The sequence below is a fragment of the Erpetoichthys calabaricus genome, chromosome 2 (assembly GCF_900747795.2).
Source record: "Erpetoichthys calabaricus chromosome 2, fErpCal1.3, whole genome shotgun sequence".
Taxonomy (NCBI): domain Eukaryota; kingdom Metazoa; phylum Chordata; class Cladistia; order Polypteriformes; family Polypteridae; genus Erpetoichthys; species Erpetoichthys calabaricus.
The window spans coordinates 205,592,518-205,611,687 of NC_041395.2; the positions used below are offsets into that span (position 1 = coordinate 205,592,518).

The 19,170-nt window shown below is 38.6% G+C and overlaps 1 protein-coding gene across 4 annotated transcripts in view; it reads left to right on the forward strand.

Annotated features, from left to right (window-relative positions):
• The window catches only part of dis3l2 (DIS3 like 3'-5' exoribonuclease 2), a 612,176-nt gene that overhangs the window by 206,794 nt on the left and 386,212 nt on the right, over positions 1-19,170 (forward strand). For all 4 annotated transcript variants that reach the window (XM_051922221.1, XM_051922220.1, XM_051922222.1 and 1 more), the window contains exon 7: positions 1,777-1,877. In XM_051922221.1, the coding sequence (XP_051778181.1) occupies positions 1,777-1,877 (101 nt within the window). The remainder of the gene's footprint in view (positions 1-1,776; positions 1,878-19,170) is intronic.

Consider the following 19,170-nt stretch of genomic DNA (forward strand, 5'->3'; position numbering starts at 1 on the left):
GTAAATTAAATATTCATTTTACGATGAAGTTTAGTTTACGATGTTCTACTTTAATGACAAAGTACGAGGATAAAGTCAACATGTCGTCACAATATTACACAGTACCCAGGTACATTACACTGTATTGAAAACAAATAAAACAAGTACAACTTGGCTTGCAGTATTATCCAGTAGTATAGAAACAGTATTTACACATCTGACCTTTTAAAACTAAAGCATCTCCAGGCGACAGACGTGACTCCTTTTTTTCGGCTCTCTGTCCATTTTCACCGCGTGGCATACCTATGCTACCGCCCACTATTTGGTGGTGTAGCAGTGAAAAAGAGCCCTAGTGCAACAAATCTGTGTTTAGCGGTGTAGCAGTGAAAAAGGTTTCCCGCTGCGCCACGTTCCGAACGTCGTTTAGGCAATTTAAACCGGTGTTGCGGTATAAGAAAAATCCATATCATAAAAAAAAATTAAAAACGGTTTTCGGTATGAACCGGTGTACCGCCCAGCACTAATCCAAGCTATATCTATCCATTTATTACTGAAAGATTGACTAATTGTTGAGCTCGAGTCAATGAAAACAGCATGACTCAATGAAAAGTTCATGAATTGGTAGAAAGCCTTAAAGCGGGAGCAAAAAGTGTAACCAATGAATAGTAAATCCAGCTGCTAATAGTTTGCACAGTTTGGTATTGGAAATGTCACACGTTGTCTTTGTTTGCTTTTGTAGTTAAAGAGTTGTTCAAGAATTGTTAGTGTTCTGCAGTCAGAATCAGATATTACCACAGGCTCTGTATTCTACCAATAGCAGCTGTTCAGATCTTTAGACAAACAGACAACCAGCAGGCAGTAGTAGCTCAATGGTAACAGTTCATGTAGTGTGAAAAGTCTTTAAAAAGTCTTGGATAATTGTTTGTTGAAATATTTAGGTTGTATATGTAAAATGGGCTTCTAATGGGCCATTAGAAGTGTAGTAACGGCAGTTGTTAACCAAAATAGTGCAAGTTTTGTGTTGGTCTTGTATTTGTAATGTCTCACATTGTTATTAATGACAGCAAAAAATTAATGTTAGCTTTTTTGCAAGTGGGGATATTGCTATAATGTGTTGACTATGCTTTAATATCAAGACGTTTTTTGGGTTTATGCAGTCATTATTGTCACTTATATACATTACTGGTGATATGCTGATATTTTTATAAGCATTTTTGGCTTCATTAATTTCATTTAAATTTTGTATTTGTTTTTCTGGTACATTTACGAACAAGGAAAAAAATACTTCCTGCTTTATGTCTATCATGCACTTAAAAATACCTTATTGAAATTTTCAGCAATATTTTAAAATTTTCTCACTTGACTAATCTACAAAAAACATTGTGAAGTTTAGTAGTTGCCTCACAACAGACTTCATTTAAAAGCAGCAAGTCTACAAAAACTGAAGTTAGTTAGGTGTGATTTTACACAAATGTTGATCTATTTTTCATGTTAACATTACCTACTTTTAGTCTTTTAGTTATGATTTTTAAAGTGGCTTTTCCTGAATTTAATCTGTGTCACAGTTTTAACAATTTGCATCCTTAAGATATTTAATATGATGTCCTGTCTATTATCTGCTTGGGTTGCATTGTTCTTAAGAATTTATAAAATGCCTTTCACCAGGAAAGACAGTATATAAAGGTAGACTATATTGATTAAACTTCAAGTTTTCTTATTTTCCTACGCAAACATTCTGTGCAATTAGATTGCATCAGCCTTAATCAAACTGATACAGTATGTTCTGTTTTTATACAGCTTGTCCTAATAATGCAAGACTGACAGCTTCAAAGCAAGATACTATCTCAAGCACAATCAACCCTGAAAACTTAGAGAAGTTCCTTCAAAGGACTGCAAAGGTAAGCATGGTATTAAGAAAAATAGTATTAATTACTTCCATATAAACTTTAATATTGAGAGAACTAAGCAATCATTGTCTCATTTTAAAAGTGGGCACACAAGAACTTATATCATGCGAAATGCTACCATCACAACCCCCCACCCCCCAGTTGAGCCCATTTTTATCATTTGGAAACCTCCTTGCATTGTTATTAACTGCCTTTTGTTTTTAGAGATTAATCCACAGTACAGTATATACAAAATTGCCTGCTTGTAATGATTAGCTTGAAACCTTTCGCTCTGATTTGGCACTAAGCTCACTTTATTGTTGGCTTCTGGTTGACTATTGATAAGTTTTCTGTATTAGCAAGCTTTGTGTTTTGTTTCTTTTTATTTCCACTTTTATCTCCACCCAAGTGTTCAGCATGTTTTCATTTGGATACTGATGATTTTAGCTGCAATTAGAGTTGAGTGAAAGGGAATAAAAGGTGAAACACTGTTACAATGTTAGCAATGTGATTAATGGTCCACAGAAAGAAACTTTCTTGTTGTGTAAGGTTTTACAGGTTTGTGAACATAAATAAAATCAGAATTTTTCACTGATGAACTGATTATGGGCTCATTATTTTAAAAAATAACTGTTTAGTCCTTATTTTTTATTTCTAGTTTTGACATGTTCTTTGTGAGTGTGGACAGTGTGATAAGGCTTATAGGGGTCTGTGGTATGGTGTGTTTTATAATAAAAAACAGTGTGGTCAAACTCGGTGGGTGCGTACAGTAGTGTACCCATACATATTGGGTGTTTAGTGAGGAAACACTCATATAGCACCTTGAGCATGGGAAAGGTGCTATATAAATAAAATGTATTATTATTATTATTAAACAGACTAATTTGTATTCATGCGCAGACATGGTCAGTTTGATCAGTTTTGCCATTGACACTTCTTGGGGCATAACTAAGGCACCTGCAATAGGCTAAAAGGAGCCTGAAGTGGTTAGCTGGGAGGAGAGGTCAGAAGAACAAGATAGAAGGTTATCGCGAATTATACATGATTCTGAATTAAGTTTAGCTGGGTAGAGAAATTAAATGAAAGGAAGGAAGACATGGAAAGGAACAGGGCAGTGCTGTGAGTGCAATGATTCCTATGCAAAGAAGAAACTCATCAATGAGAGCTGAGTTGATGCCATTCAGCTTCAGCTAAGAGCGGGGAAGACCCTATGGACTTCAGATAGTTCATGCAGGAACCAACAAGATGTGTCAGAAGACAAGTTCCAAGGGTCTGACATCTATGATGCAGAGTGTGCCTGCTGATACTGAGCACGGTAGATGTGGTGCTCATCAGAGATGGACCTAGGGATAATTACATGCAAGTGGGAGTGCAACGGTGGAGCTGATGGAGTAAAGAGCTCTTTGGTAAAGAGGCAAGGTATGCCACATGGCTCTGTCAATAAGCGGAATACTGGGACATGCATAAGGATTGCTTTTCTATTGATGGGGCTGTTATTCTTTTTATGTGTTTTATGAATTTTATTTATTGAACTTATTTGTGGACTGATGGGAATGTATTGTTTTTATGGGAGAACTTATTTACTGAAGATATTTATAACTGCACTTTTTGAAAATAAAAGCACTTTTGCACATTGCCCAGCTCATCTCAATCAAACTATCGATGGTCCCAGGTTTAAGAACATGGTGGAAGCAGCATTAAACCTAGACTGTCACAGACAGCAAAAATTATTTAATTTTTTCTTTGCTGATGTTGTAAGATGAGCTCTAACAGTAGTATTGTATAATGGCTATTAGCCCAGTTCGGGAAAATTCTATCGTAGTCATTTACACAAATATTCAGTATAATTAAATATAATAGAATTATACAGTAAGTTTGAAAACAATGGTACGTGTGTACATGTAAGCTAAAGCTGGTACTCAAAGATATACAGTGCATCCGGAAAGTATTCACAGCGCATCACTTTTTCCACATTTTGTTATGTTACAGCCTTATTCCAAAATGGATTAAATTCTTTTTTTCCCTCAGAATTCTACACACAACACCCCATAATGACAACGTGAAAAAAGTTTACTTGAGGTTTTTGCAAATTTATTAAAAATAAAAACACTGAGAAATCACATGTACGTAAGTATTCACAGCCTTTGCTCAATACTTTGTCGATGCACCTTTGGCAGCAATTACAGCCTCAAGTCTTTTTGAATATGATGCCACAAACTTGGCACACCTATCTTTGGCCAGTTTTGCCCATTCCTCTTTGCAGCACCTCTCAAACTCCATCAGGTTGGATGGGAAGCGTTGGTGCACAGCCATTTTAAGATCTCTCCAGAGATGTTCAATCGGATTTCAAGTCTGGGCTCTGGCTGGGCCACTCAAGGACATTCACAGAGTTGTCCTGAAGCCACTCCTTTGATATCTTGGCTCTCTGCTTAGGGTCGTTGTCCTGCTGAAAGATGAACCATTGCCCCAGTCTGAGGTCAAGAGCACTCTGGAGCAGGTTTTCATCCAGGATGTCTCTGTACATTGCTGCAGTCATCTTTCCCTTTATCCTGACTAGTCTCTCAAGTCCCTGCCGCTGAAAAACATTCCCACAGCATGATGCTGCCACCACCATGCTTCACTGTAGGGATTGTATTGGCCTGGTGATGAGCGGTGCCTGGTTTCCTCCAAACATGACGCCTGGCATTCACACCAAAGAGTTCAATCTTTGTCTCATCAGACCAGAGAATTTTCTTTCTCATGGTCTGAGAGTCCTTCAGGTGCCTTTTGGCAAACTCCAGGCGGGCTGCCATGTGCCTTTTACTAAGGAGTGGCTTCCGTCTGGCCACTCTACTATATAGGCCTGATTGGTGGATTGCTGCAGAGATGGCTGTCCTTCTGGAAGGTTCTCCTCTCTCCACAGAGGACCTCTGGAGCTCTGACAGAGTGACCATCGGGTTCTTGGTCACCTCCCTGACTAAGGCCCTTCTCCCCCCCGATCGCTCAGTTTAGATGGCCGGCCATCTTTAGGAAGAATCCTGGTGGTTTCAAACTTCTTCCACTTACGGATGATGGAGGCCACTGTGCTCATTGGGACCTTCAAAGCAGCAGAAATTTTTCTGTAATCTTCCCCAGATTTGTGCCTCGAGACAATCCTCCTGTCTCGGAGGTCTACAGACAATTCCTTTGACTTCATGCTTGGTTTGTGCTCTGACATGAACTGTCAACTGTGGGACCTTATATAGACAGGTGTGTGCCTTTCCAAATCATGTCCAATCAACTGAATTTACTACAGGTGGACTCCAATTACGCTGCAGAAACATCTCAAGGAGATCAGGGGAAACAGGATGCACCTGAACTCAATTTTGAGCTTCATGGCAAAGACTGTGAATACTTATGTACATGTGCTTCTCAATTTTTTTATTTTTAATAATTTGCAAAAATCTCAAGTAAACTTTTTTCACGTTGTCATTATGGGGTGTTGTGTGTAGAATTCTGAGGAAAAAATTAATCCATTTTGGAATAAGGCTGTAACATAGCAAAATGTGGAAAAAGTGATGCGCTGTGAATACTTTCCGGATGCACTGTATGTGGAACTGTTCTTATTGGAGAGGTAGAAGTGATAAAACCACACAGCTTTTGCTTTGTCTGGTTGTTACAAACTGGTTTCTAGAAAGTTGTTTGGTATATTGTACTGCTTGTTAACATTAATATTTAAATTAATTTCTGAATAGCACTTATAATGGGGAATATATTGACACACATTAGTTAATGATACAAGAGACTTCAACTGCAGGTCATGTACATTGAGAAAGCATGAGTAATTGATTATGTTTAAAGTTCTGCATTCAGAACAAGATTTATTGCATATATTTTCAACTTGAAATCATGTGTCTTTCTGTATGTTATTCCTTCCCTTTCTTAAAACATCTATTTCATATAACACCTTTTGCTTCTGTCACAGAAGCAGCTGTCAGTTTGTGACAGGGAAGCATATAGTTTCTCAAAATAAGGAAGTTGGATTTTTATGGGAATGGCTACCAACACAAAGTGCATCTTCTTGTGAACTATTTCCTTACCTATGTCAATCACCAATAACTACATTAAGCATTAAATATAATTTGAGAAAAAGGGGAATTTTGAATAATAGTTTTGAAGCAATAAACTGACTACAAGTTTTTTATATAGAGTCATAGCAACCTTTCTGAAAATATAGAAGCTTAACAACATAGCTAAAATACAATTAACAACACTGGAAAAATTTACCAAAAATTGAGTTAAATGAAATTCTAAATTCTCTTTTTTATTACATTTTAAAACATGACATAGTCATTTTGATAATACTCTAGAATTTTCCAAATAGAAACTGACCTTTTGTTACTGAATCATTAATTCATTCATTTTCCACCATTTATCCGAAACTGGGTCACATGGGCAACAGTCTTAGGAGTGAGGCCCATACATCCCTTTCCCAGGCCGCACTGGTCAACTTATGTGGGATATCAAGACATTCCCTGGTCATCTGGAAGATATAATCATCCCAGCAAGCTCTGGGTCTCCTCCCAACTGGTTGTGCCTGTAAAACTTTCACAGGGAGGCATCTGTATCAGATGCTCAAATCTCCTCAATTAGTTCCTCTCAATGTAAAGGGTAAGTGGCTCTGTGCTGAGCCTTATCTCTATGGGAGAGCCCAGTCTCTCTGCAGAGAAAGCTCCTTGTTTCTGCTCGTACCAGCAATTTCATTCTTTTGGTCATTACCCAAAGCTATGACCATATGTGAGTGTAGGGATGTAGATCAGCTGGTAAATTTTAGAGCTTCACTTTCTAACTCAGTTTCGTCTTCACCACTACGGACTGGTATAGTGACCACATAGCTGTACTTGCTACCCCCATCCATTTGTCAATCTCGCCATCCCTTTTCCCCTCACTCATGAACAAGTCCCCAAGGTTCTTAAACTCCTACACTTGTAGTAATTTACCTCCCACTTTGAAAGAACAGTTCACCTTATTCTTACTGAGGACATTGGTCTCAGATTTAGAGGCGCTGATCCTCAATCCTTGCCACTTTAACATGCTGTTAGAAACTGTCCCAATGCGTGCTAGAGTTCACAGCTTGATGAAGCCAACAGAACCACATCATCTGCAAAAAGCAGTGGAGAATTTCTAAGACTTCCAAACTGGACTAAACACCCTCCCGCGCTGTGCCTTGTTATCCTGTCTTGATATTGAGCTTCTAGACTGTGTTTTAAACATCCACTCTGTTTTAGGAATGAGAAAAAGGGAAAGGAAGAGAGATGACAAGAAAGGCTAATTTGGAAAAGATCAATTAATCTCATAGCCAGGTAGTTCTTCATAAGTGTTAATCAGTTTGAGGAAGTGGAGAAGATACACAGGGCATTGCCAATATAACACAGGTTGTTATTCAATTCAATTCAATTCTTTATTGTCATTTGTACAAGTATTAGTATACAAGATTTTTAAGGGATATCTTTAATTAGTATGGGAGTGATATGGTCTAGGTTTTAAGGGCAATGCCAAAAGGCTGTAGCAAGAGAATAGAAAGGAGATGAAAAGGTTGACAGTCTAGTCAGGATTCTTAAAATACACAAAAGGTAGGGAATAATTATCGTGAGAATAACTGAAGAAGGGAAGTAGTAAAAGTTAGAACCATATTAATAAAGAAAGGACAGAAACCCATTATAGCCAGGACTTTCCACAAAAAGGGACCAATTCATCCTATTCAATGCCTTTTCTGCATTTAGGGAGAAGATATAAGCAGAAAGTGAGTGGACAGGAGCAATGTCTGACATTCAACAAATGATGTACATTATCACCTACATTGTGGGACTTTATAATAAAGTGAATTTGGGCCGGATGAGTTAATACAGAAATCACTGTTTTCACTCAGCTAGTAAGCACCTTTGCTAGCAACCCAGCAACTTGACATGAGAATTCATCAACAGTAATTATCAAAAGCTGGGGCAGTTAGCGTAGTTCTTATCTTGTTTGTGTTTAAGGTAATCGAAGCCAAATTAAGGTTAAGGTGGAAGGTAGAAATTACAGAATTAAGCATATAACAAAGAGCTCAGAGAGCAACCCATCAGATATCATAAAAGTTCCCAGTACTCATGTAGTCCAAAGCCTCTTTTAGTTCAGAAAGTGTGAGAAATATCCACCGTGGAGATTTTTGTTGCTGAAAGCATAGGAAGAGAGGTAAGGGTTCACAAAAGTAGTCCACATCAGAGGAAGAGGACTGAGAGAACAAATCAGCATAAAAGTGAAAAAGAAGTTCATTAATTTTGTAGTTAACTGACCTTTTTTTGGTTTTAACAGCCAAAATTGTAGCGAAAGTGTCACATCTTTGAAGCCTAATTTACTGGGTCCAAATCCAGTAAAGTAAGATAATAGCGTGCCCGGTCAACCATAAACATAGCATGGCATAATAGCAGAGCATTTTTTTCAACCTAGTGCTATCAATGACATCTTCATGTCCCTGGTTCACCATACAAGGGAGCTCTCTAAGTGTGGGAGGTGATAGTAAGATTCAGAGCTCAGAAACTTAAGCTGAAGAAGGTGCTGAATAAGCAAAGCAACCCCACATGTCTAAGAAAGAGCAAATGATTTTGAGAGTACCATGTAGTGCTAAGATGCAGCCTGTATAGAATTACGATTCACTAAATGAATCTCAATTCAAACATCAAGATAATAGCAGTCCCTGTGTAGAAATTCACACTTCTAGTACTTTAGATTGCCTTTGATTTAAGAAAGAGAATATGCTATTTTTTTCCTTCAGTAAGCTTAAATTGAATGCATACACAAATGAGAGTAATGCATATATATTTTTCCAGCATTATTGTTTATGGTTAAACACAGGCTCAGATTTTTACTGTTACTCAATGCACTCCAATAAAAAATATTGATGAAATAGAATTAAAAAGCAGGTATCCATTTCACAAGATGCTAACTTGGCCATGATACTTTGTATTAAGTAAACCTTGTTTGATTAGAAAATTCACTGCAAAGATTCACCGCTGTTTGCTGACTATTTTTGAGAGAGTATGTGTAACACACTTGTTTGATTCATCATTAAATGGATCTACAGTATATAGCATCATCTACTGATAAATAGTGGAATTTCAAAATTTATTTGTGGCAGTAACATGCACCTTCGAAGAGGTAAGTGAATGGTGCAGGAAAGAACACGAAGTCTTTTAAGCCCAACTTCCTTTTTGGTTAATTGCTAATTTTTAATACGAAAGGCATACTATACATATTAAAACAAATAAGACACAGCAGTAAAATCAAACAAACAGAAAATAAGTTATTTTGTAATTGATAGTTAACGAAGATTCACATGAGGTTTCTATTTTTAATTTTTGTCTGTTCTTTCAAAGTTATCTAGCAAAGATCTCCTGACACCATAATACAATGTATTTTATGTGATCATGTTTTAGTTTTATTAATATTTTACTGTGTCTTTATCTGAAAGCCAGCACAGAAAGTCTAAAATTATGTTTTAGTACTAAAGGATCATCTCAAGGTTATAACACAGATACATTTTGAAGGTGTAAATTCACTTTGCAAATTACATATTTAACTGAAAGACACTGTTTTGCAAATCAAGAAGCAAGTATCTGGGGGAGTGCATCAGTCCATAAGGCTATTGTGTAGCAAATGTTTCTACAAAATTAAATTCTACCTATTATTAAAAGAGCTGAAAACTGTTCAAGTCTAGAGTATGCCCTTCCACATACTTTAAAGTTAGGGCTATTTGTGAAAGTCAGAATGATGGAATGCTACTTCCCAGACAATACCTTGACTTTTCCACCCCTAGTACCCCCTGCTGCCGCCTGAACTTGTAGCACTTGAGTTTCCAAATGAATTACTGTGTTGGCTGTAGTGTATTATTTTGCCAAAATAGAGAAGTGGGGGTTTCACTTAACATTTGTAGAAAGTTTTTTTTAAGCTTTACAGAAGCTACTTTTCTAGGAGAATTTAATTCTTTTAAAAATATATTTCTTACATCAAGTGCAGAAAACAATATTTTAAAGTAATCTTTGACATGTTTATAGTAAATTTTACATACAGTATGTGTCACCTTATTGTAAGTATAGTGTTTTTTCCATGTATAAAAAAGTTAATTATAAAAGATTGTTAATTATGCTTTTCTTTTAAAGTCATTATCAATTTCAGTATATACATTAGTATATACAGTGGTGTGAAAAACTATTTGCCCCCTTCCTGATTTCTTATTCTTTTGCATGTTTGTCACACAAAATGTTTCTGATCATCAAACACATTTAACCATTAGTCAAATACAACACAAGTAAACACAAAATGCAGTTTTTAAATGATGGTTTTTATTATTTAGGGAGAAAAAAAATCCAAACCTACATGGCCCTGTGTGAAAAAGTAATTGCCCCCTTGCTAAAAAATAACCTAACTGTGGTGTATCACACCTGAGTTCAATTTCCGTAGCCACCCCCAGGCCTGATTACTGCCACACCTGTTTCAATCAAGAAATCACTTAAATAGGAGCTGCCTGACACAGAGAAGTAGACCAAAAGCACCTCAAAAGCTAGACATCATGCCAGATCCAAAGAAATTCAGGAACAAATGAGAACAGAAGTAATTGAGATCTATCAGTCTGGTAAAGGTTATAAAGCCATTTCTAAAGCTTTGGGACTCCAGCGAACCACAGTGAGAGCCATTATCCACAAATGGCAAAAACATGGAACAGTGGTGAACCTTCCCAGGAGTGGCCGGCCGACCAAAATTACCCCCAAGAGCGCAGAGACGACTCATCAGAGAGGTCACAAAAGACCCCAGGACAACGTCTAAAGAACTGCAGGCCTCACTTGCCTCAATTAAGGTCAGTGTTCACGACTCCACCATAAGAAAGAGACTGGGCAAAAACGGCCTGCATGGCAGATTTCCAAGACACAAACCACTGTTAAGCAAAAAGAACATTAGGGCTCATCTCAATTTTGCTAAGAAACATCTCAATGATTGCCAAGACTTTTGGGAAAATACCTTGTGGACTGAGGAGACAAAAGTTGAACTTTTTGGAAGGCAAATGTCCCGTTACATCTGGCGTAAAAAGAACACAGCATTTCAGAAAAAGAACATCATGCCAACAGTAAAATATGGTGGTGGTAGTGTGATGGTCTGGGGTTGTTTTGCTGCTTCAGGACCTGGAAGGCTTGCTGTGATAGATGGAACCATGAATTCTACTGTCTACCAAAAAATCCTGAAGGAGAATGTCCGGCCATCTGTTCGTCAACTCAAGCTGAAGCGATCTTGGGTGCTGCAACAGGACAATGACCCAAAACACACCAGCAAATCCACCTCTGAATGGCTGAAGAAAAACAAAATGAAGACTTTGGAGTGGCCTAGTCAAAGTCCTGACCTGAATCCAATTGAGATGCTATGGCATGACCTTAAAAAGGCGGTTCATGCTAGAAAAACCCTCAAATAAAGCTGAATTACAACAATTTTGCAAAGATGAGTGGGCCAAAATTCCTCCAGAGCGCTGTAATAGACTCACTGCAAGTTATTGCAAACGCTTGATTGCAGTTATTGCTGCTAAGGGTGGCCCAACCAGTTATTAGGTTCAGGGGGCAATTACTTTTTCACACAGGGCCATGTAGGTTTGGATTTTTTTTTCTCCCTAAATAATAAAAACCACCATTTAAAAACTGCATTTTGTGTTTACTTGTGTTATATTTGACTAATGGTTAAATGTGTTTGATGATCAGAAACATTTTGTGTGACAAACATGCAAAAGAATAAGAAATCAGGAAGGGGGCAAATAGTTTTTCACACCACTGTAATTGCAGAGAATGGTTTGATTTGGCAAAAAAACTAAGTTTGAGCCTTGCCTTTGTGTACACTCTGCTGTATGTTCTATATTTGAATCATTAATATTATTTTCCAATTTCTTTTAATTGTAAGTTTGGATGTTTTACTGGAACAGGAATGTTCACTAAAACTAAAGTATTTGTCCTGAACAAGAGTACGTAATGCTTTCATGTCCATAATTTACAGGCATCTCTGAACCTGAAATTGGTTACATATAAATGACCTTTTAAATGAGCAATGTACTTTACAAGTACATTAGTCCTGCTGTGCACACATCTCCCCTTTAAAAGCTAAAGAGACCAAGTAAATCTGACAGTTGCTAGGGCTGCCATGAAAACTCCCTTCAGTTCATATTATCTTCTTGTTGACTTCCATCATCTACCCTTTTTGCAATTCTGTCTCACATTTCAGTTTCCTGGACAGGAAGCCCATGTCCACCCATTGGTGTCAAGTGGAATGCCATCACAAGGCACATCCTTACACACACAAACACAGATACATACTGGGCAAATTCAAAATCACCAGTTAGTCTAATGTGTGTCTTTGGGATATGAGAGAGAAAAAAAAACATGCAGACATAGAAAAAAACACAAAGATTCCACATAGACAGAGGAGTGGACAGATGGTACTCTACTCTACTCAGGTGAGGGGACGCTGGCGCACGCATGTTGTTGCCGCTCCTCCCTGTAAACAACACTTTTCGCAAAATTCGCCTAATTCTACACTTTCTTACGTTTGTTTTATTTCTTTTATTGTACGTATAGTTCGTGGATACAGCTGACTCGAATTGTATGGATTTGGCTTATATTTACAGATTTTATGGACTTTACTTTGACTGGGAACAGCTGAGTCTGTGGATCACGGGACGAGAACCTATAAGCATTTCTTTGTGCCTGGCAATCTAGGACCTTGGGATGATCTGTCTCCGTGATTATATTAAATTCGCTTTGCTGATCTGCTCCCGTTTCATCCTATAATACTCTACGACTGGGAACTGATCTGATATTCATACTAATCTGGCTTTTGGCTCCGGGGCGATCACGCCTGAAATTACCAAGCGTTACAGTTTGTGGCTGTGTATTGGAACCTCCAACTCCTGCTACCTCCTCATGCTATGCTTTCTGCAGCTTTACTATCGCCGCTCACCTACTCTACCACACCCGCCTGTCCTACCGGTTCCGCTGTGCTGTGCTGCTTCTCCACTGCTATTCAGATAAGTATTGCCCAGTATCATGCTAAAATACTCTCATGACAAACTCCTTCTTATTAAACAGTTTGTCCAGAGCAAATGGTCTGACTGCAACATCCTAAAGGACGCCGGTATTTTGCAGCGCCCGAAATATATACATCGCGGGTCAGGTCGCCGCCAACGCCGGGCTGCGAATGAAAAGACCACCGGCAGCATTTGCTCAGGAATACGCCGTCCTTCTCATTACCCTGGAAATAGAATTGTCGGTGTGCCAAATTTGCATTATGTGGAAATAAACCCTGATTGCGGCTCTGTGCAGAAAGAAGCCTCATTATGTAATGTTGCACTGTTTAACTCGAGGTCTCTTAATGGCAAAGCATTGGTGCTGTCAGAACTCATCACTGACACCAAACTTGATATTCTGTGTTTAACGGAGACTTGGCAAAAAACCGAATGAATTTGCGTCTCTCACAGAGGCGACTCCAATTGGTTTCACTTTCCACTCAGAGCCTCGCAGCTCAAGACAAGGAGGCGGGCTGGCAGTAATTACCAGAGAAGACTTAAACATTAAAAGAATCCCAATTGACTGCCCATTGTCTTTTGAGTGCCTGGCTCTTAAACTAATAACGGAATCAGGTCCTGTCTCACTCATTGTTCTCTATCGTCCCCCAAAATACAATGCATCCTTCTTATCCGATCTGATTGAACTTTTGACCCACCTAAGCTCTTACTCTCAGAGAATTATGCTTCTTGGTGATTTCAACATCCATATTGACATTACTACATCTAAACTGAGAAATGAACTCCTGTCCGTACTGGACTGTTTTGACTTGACACAACATGTTGATTTTCCAACCCATTCTGGCGGTCATATATTGGACCTGATCTGCACTTCTGGACTATCTGTTGCCAACATTTACAGCACTGATTTGGGACTCTCTGACCATAAAGCAGTATTTTTCACTGTCTCATTACCTATCCCACCTCTTACCTGTAAACGACAAATTTCTTACAGAAACCTTAAAAATATCTGTCCCTCTATCCTTTCTGGATCCATTTCTGATCTTTTACTGTCTGCACCTATTCCACCAACACTAGATAGTCTTGTTGACCACTATAACTCAGCCCTTCACTCAGCATTAGATAAAACAGCTCCTTTAAAACATAAGGAGGTTTCCTTTAAGCGCTCAGCTCCTTGGTATAACTCAGAATTGCGATCTATGAAAGCAGCTGGCCGACGCCTTGAGAGAATGTCACGTAAGACTGGCCTCACCGTGCACATCCAGGCTTTCTCTGACCACCAAAGAGCTTACAGAGAAGCACTAACTTCTGCCAAGAACACCCATTATGGCAGAATAATAGAAAGTGGCCATGATAACCCAAGGGTTTTGTTCTCTGTAGTTAATAAACTACTCGAACCCGCATCTGGTCCAACTACCTCTTCTACTGAAGTCTGTGAGGAATTCCTCCACTTTTTCCGTAACAAAATTAAAGATCTAAATAATTCAACTAACATAAATATATCATCTGTTTATATCTCTCCCTGTTTTCCCACTCCATCCAGCTCCTTCTCTAAGTTCTCACCAGTCACCTCTGCGTTTGTTAATAACCTGCTTTGTAAGATGAGGCCGACTACTTGTGTACTGGACCCCATCCCCACCACACTACTTAAATCCTGCCTTCGTGCCATAATCCCGACTGTTACAACAATAATAAACTCATCCCTTGACACTGGCTCCGTGCCACTCACTTTTAAAATTGCTTCTGTAACCCCAATGTTAAAAAAGTCTGGCCTTGATGCTGACAATCTTAACAATTTCCGGCCTATTTCCCACTTACCTTTCCTGTCAAAAGTTCTTGAGCGTGTTGTAGCTTCCCAACTCACCAATTACCTAACCTCTAATAATTTGATGGAACCCTTTCAGTCTGGATTCAGGGCGCGGCACAGCTGTGAAACTGCTCTGCTACGGGTAACCAATGATTTGCTTATGGCAGCAGACTCTGGACAAACTAGCATATTAATTCTGTTAGACCTCAGTGCAGCATTTGACACAGTCAGACATGACATCCTACTGTCCAGAATGGAGAACATGCTGGGTATCTCTGGCACTGCCCTCCAGTGGTTCAAGTCCTATCTGAGTGATAGGCAAGAGTTTGTTAGTCTTGGCAACAGCAGATCCAACTCCATGCCAGTCACACAAGGAGTCCCTCAGGGCTCTGTCCTTGGTCCTCTGCTTTTCTGTATTTACATGCTTCCCCTTGGCCATATTATCCGTAGTTATGGATTGGGTTATCATTTTTATGCAGATGATACCCAGCTCTACTTCAATGTTAAAAGTGGAACTTCATCAGAGCTTTCTCAGCTCACAACCTGCCTTAGTGAAATTAAAACCTGGATGGAGCAGAACTCTTTAAAATTAAATTGCAATAAAACTGAACTCCTGCAAATTGGGACTAAAATGCAACTTAATAAAATGAGCTCCTTCCCAGTCCATCTTGGCAGTGATCTCATCAGACCTGCCTCTACTGTAAAAAATCTTGGTGTCATTTTTGATTCCTCCCTCACTTATTCCACCCACATAAATCACATTAAGAAACTTTCTTACTTTCACCTCCGTAACATATCCCGTGTTCGCTCCTTCCTCTCCTTTTCTAACGTTGAGAAACTTGTTCATGCTTTTATCACATCCCGCATCGATTATTGTAATTCCCTACTGGCAGGTGCCCCTTCTAATCTTATATCACAGCTCCAGCTTATTCAAAACTCAGCTGCAAGAGTCCTTACTCGAACCAGCAGCAGCGAGCACATCACACCCATCCTGCTCCGTCTTCACTGGCTCCCTGTGTCCTACAGAATCGAATATAAAATCCTACTAATAACCTACAAAGCTTTAAATAACCTCGCACCAAACTACATCAGTGACCTCCTCCATCACTATGTGCCTGCCCGCCCACTAAGGTCCTCTGATTCTGGTAATCTTGTTGTGCCCCTCACTAATCTACACTCCATGGGTGACAGGGCCTTCAGCTGTATAGCGCCCAGACTCTGGAATGACCTACCAAAATTAATCAGGTCAGCTGACTCCATGAATTCCTTTAAAAAACAACTCAAAACTCATCTGTTCAGGAAGGCTTTTAGCTCTATTTGACTTTATTACCTTTCTCTCAGTTTACATCTCTGTCAAGATGCCAATGTAACCTGTATGTGTGTGCTAGACCATCAATTATGTTGTCTGTTTTTTTTTTTTTTTCAGAATTTACTGTCTTAATCTTCTTTATTTATTTATCTGGTTTGTACAATGCTATATACTGTATATTCTGCCGTTCTTTATTATATTCTGTAAGTGCCTTGAGCATGGGAAAGGCGCTATATAAATAAAATGTATTATTATTATTATTATTATTATTATTATTATTATGGTAGCACCAACTACTGTGCCTTCCTTATAATTAATACAGTTACAAGCAGGTTAAAATCCATGAAAATAGAAAGCTTAAAAATTTGTATTTCAGTGGAATCAAATGGATATTTATTTTTGTCCATGGGAAGATGAAGAAACTATGCACAACATTTTTTAAAATTAAAAGTTTTACACTGTGAATGACCAAAACTTTATTTGCTGCTAAGTTTTGTGAGGGTATTTATTTGGATAGTATTGGATGTTGTTATTTGCACACTATCCATGGTGCTTTAATGACCAGGGTTTTCGTTTAAACAGTATTGATATTTTAGTAACTTACTGTATGTATCTGTTCATTATAATTTTTTTGCCCATTTTCCTGAACATTTTTGCAAACATTTATGTTTTAATATAGAGCTTTTTTGGGGTCACAGAATTCAACTCTGGTATTATTTTTTTTTTAGCTAGGATGTTTTTAAATATTTCTGTCAATATCTTATTTTTTCTCTGTACTGCCATTTTGAGAAGCAATTGCCTTCTGCATTACTTTGCCAGACATGTAATCATCGAAACAGTATTCAAGATTAGTGTCATTTACTTTAAGGTTAGTTGAGCTTGCAGATATAAACAAAAACATACCTGTATGGTTGTGGTATTAGACCTTTAGCTTCTGGCAAAAGATTTTGATTTTCGGTTAGCTTTTTTGGTTGACAAAAGATAGGACAGACCTTCTGTTAATGACTATTTTGGGTAATATTCTCTGCATTTCTTATCCTGGTCACCCTTATCCCTTTAATACTCCTTCCCATGTGTTTGGCATAACAATACTGTGTATTCAAAGACACTTAATAGTGACGCTTGATCATGCTGTGTCACTTAGGGGTTTAGGCCTTTCCGGTTTCAGTAATGCATATATTTTAGTAGGCAACCTTCTCATTTAGACTAAGCAGTACATGTAGATTTTTGAGGTGAAGAAATGTACTAACCAAAATTATGTTAAAGTGATATGTCACTAACACCTATTCCCACACAAGTATTGTATTTTTCGCTCCATAAGACTCACTTTTTTACCCCCCAAAGAATGGTGGAAATGTCTGTGCGTCTTATGGAGCGAATATTGCGTCACAGACCGTGATGTATATTACCTGACAAAAGTCGACATCCAGGGGTAGAGGGCGACAATCAGCTGTTAATGTCGACAAAACTCACTGTTACGTTACAGGCGTTCCCTCTCTGCTTGGAGGAACGTTAGACTCATTGACTCGGCATCTAATGCTTGCGTGTGCGTGAGTTACGAAATGTAAGCAAATGTAAACAAAGGCAAGATGGCACTTAAATCTCACGAGGGAGCGAAGTGAGTGCAGAAAACAAAATACCCAACAGACTATGTTTTGCGCATTATCGCTGACTCGGATGATTTTTCAGAATCTGATTTTGTTGAGAGTGAACAGGAGATCCTGCAAGAGAGTGAGGAACTGGAATCAGCTGATTGGACACCAGCCGATGCCGCCCCAGCTGAGCGCATTCGCGCAGCTGATGCACCTACGGCAAGGTTCGTGTGGGAAGAATACCCAGACATTGATCCGTAGGAGCCAAACTGGCTACCGGACTTCACAAGACAGCATGGCTTGCTGTTGGACTCGACAGATTAATAGCTGCTGGACTACTTCAGGCTGTTATTTCCTGAGGCTGCCTTTCAGCTACTGTCAGACGAGACAAACAGGTATGCAGAGCAATTTTTTGAATTATGGGCTGTGCTTGCACCGCATTCTCGTTTTTCAAAGTGGAAACCCACAACAAAAGACGAGATGAAGGGCTTTGTGGCATTACAAATAGAGATGGGACTAGATTGGCGATATAACTTCAGGGTGCATTGGTCCAAACGTGCTTTGTCCCCTGGTGGCTTTGGACAGGTTATGCCGTGTGATAGATACACGCTCATGCAAACTGATTGTGAGCAACTGAGCTTCATAAATTGTGACACTAGAGTGCTTGAAACTTAAAGTCTCTCCTCATTTGTTAATGACAGTGATGATGGTTCTTAATACCGCTGTTGACTTTACATAGTTGAAATATTATTCTGCTATATTTTATTAAATATATTAGTACACCATTTGGTTCAGAATATTTTTTTTCTTGTTTTCCTCCTCAACCTAGGTGCGTCTTAAGGAGCGAAAAATATGGTATATTTCTATTTTGTGTTGTCATGTATCTTTTTCTGAATTACTATATTTCTCACTAGTATTTATCAGATTTACATTAGGCAGGGCAAGACTAAATCAGACCTGAATATTGATTGCTCAGATGAGTTACCCAAGTTAGCTCCAACAGGTCCGGTAACTATTTACATCTAAAATATGATAATTATTTAAGAGGTTTTAATATCCCTTTCCATTTGCAGCAATCCCTAATCTCTCTTTATTAACTGAATTAAATAATCTTAGTTTACGTATGACATACTTTTCAGCTTCTAGTAATGTCACACTGCATCCATGGCCGCTACCTCAGCTCTAGTATGCAAATTCACCTTTGCAAAATTTGTTTCTGGCCAGTATATTGTGGTACTGAGCCAAAACTGAGCACCATTATGAACAATTCTACACAGTTTCTCGTAACTAATCTTAAGCAGGGAAGTAGAAACCAGTTGTTTAAAATATTAGAAAAAAGCAAAAAAAAAGTAGAGCCAGCCATAATTACAGGGGCACCCATGCCATAGATAGTAAGAAGGGAGCTGGAAGAATTAAATTAGCTAAAGGGAGCAGTAAATAAAGCAGGGATTGAAAGATGTGTAAGCCTTCAAATCATTATGCCATCCAAATTTGCCACCACCCCCTTTTCTGCAATACCTTCCAATGTGTCTAGGGTTAGCCTTGAG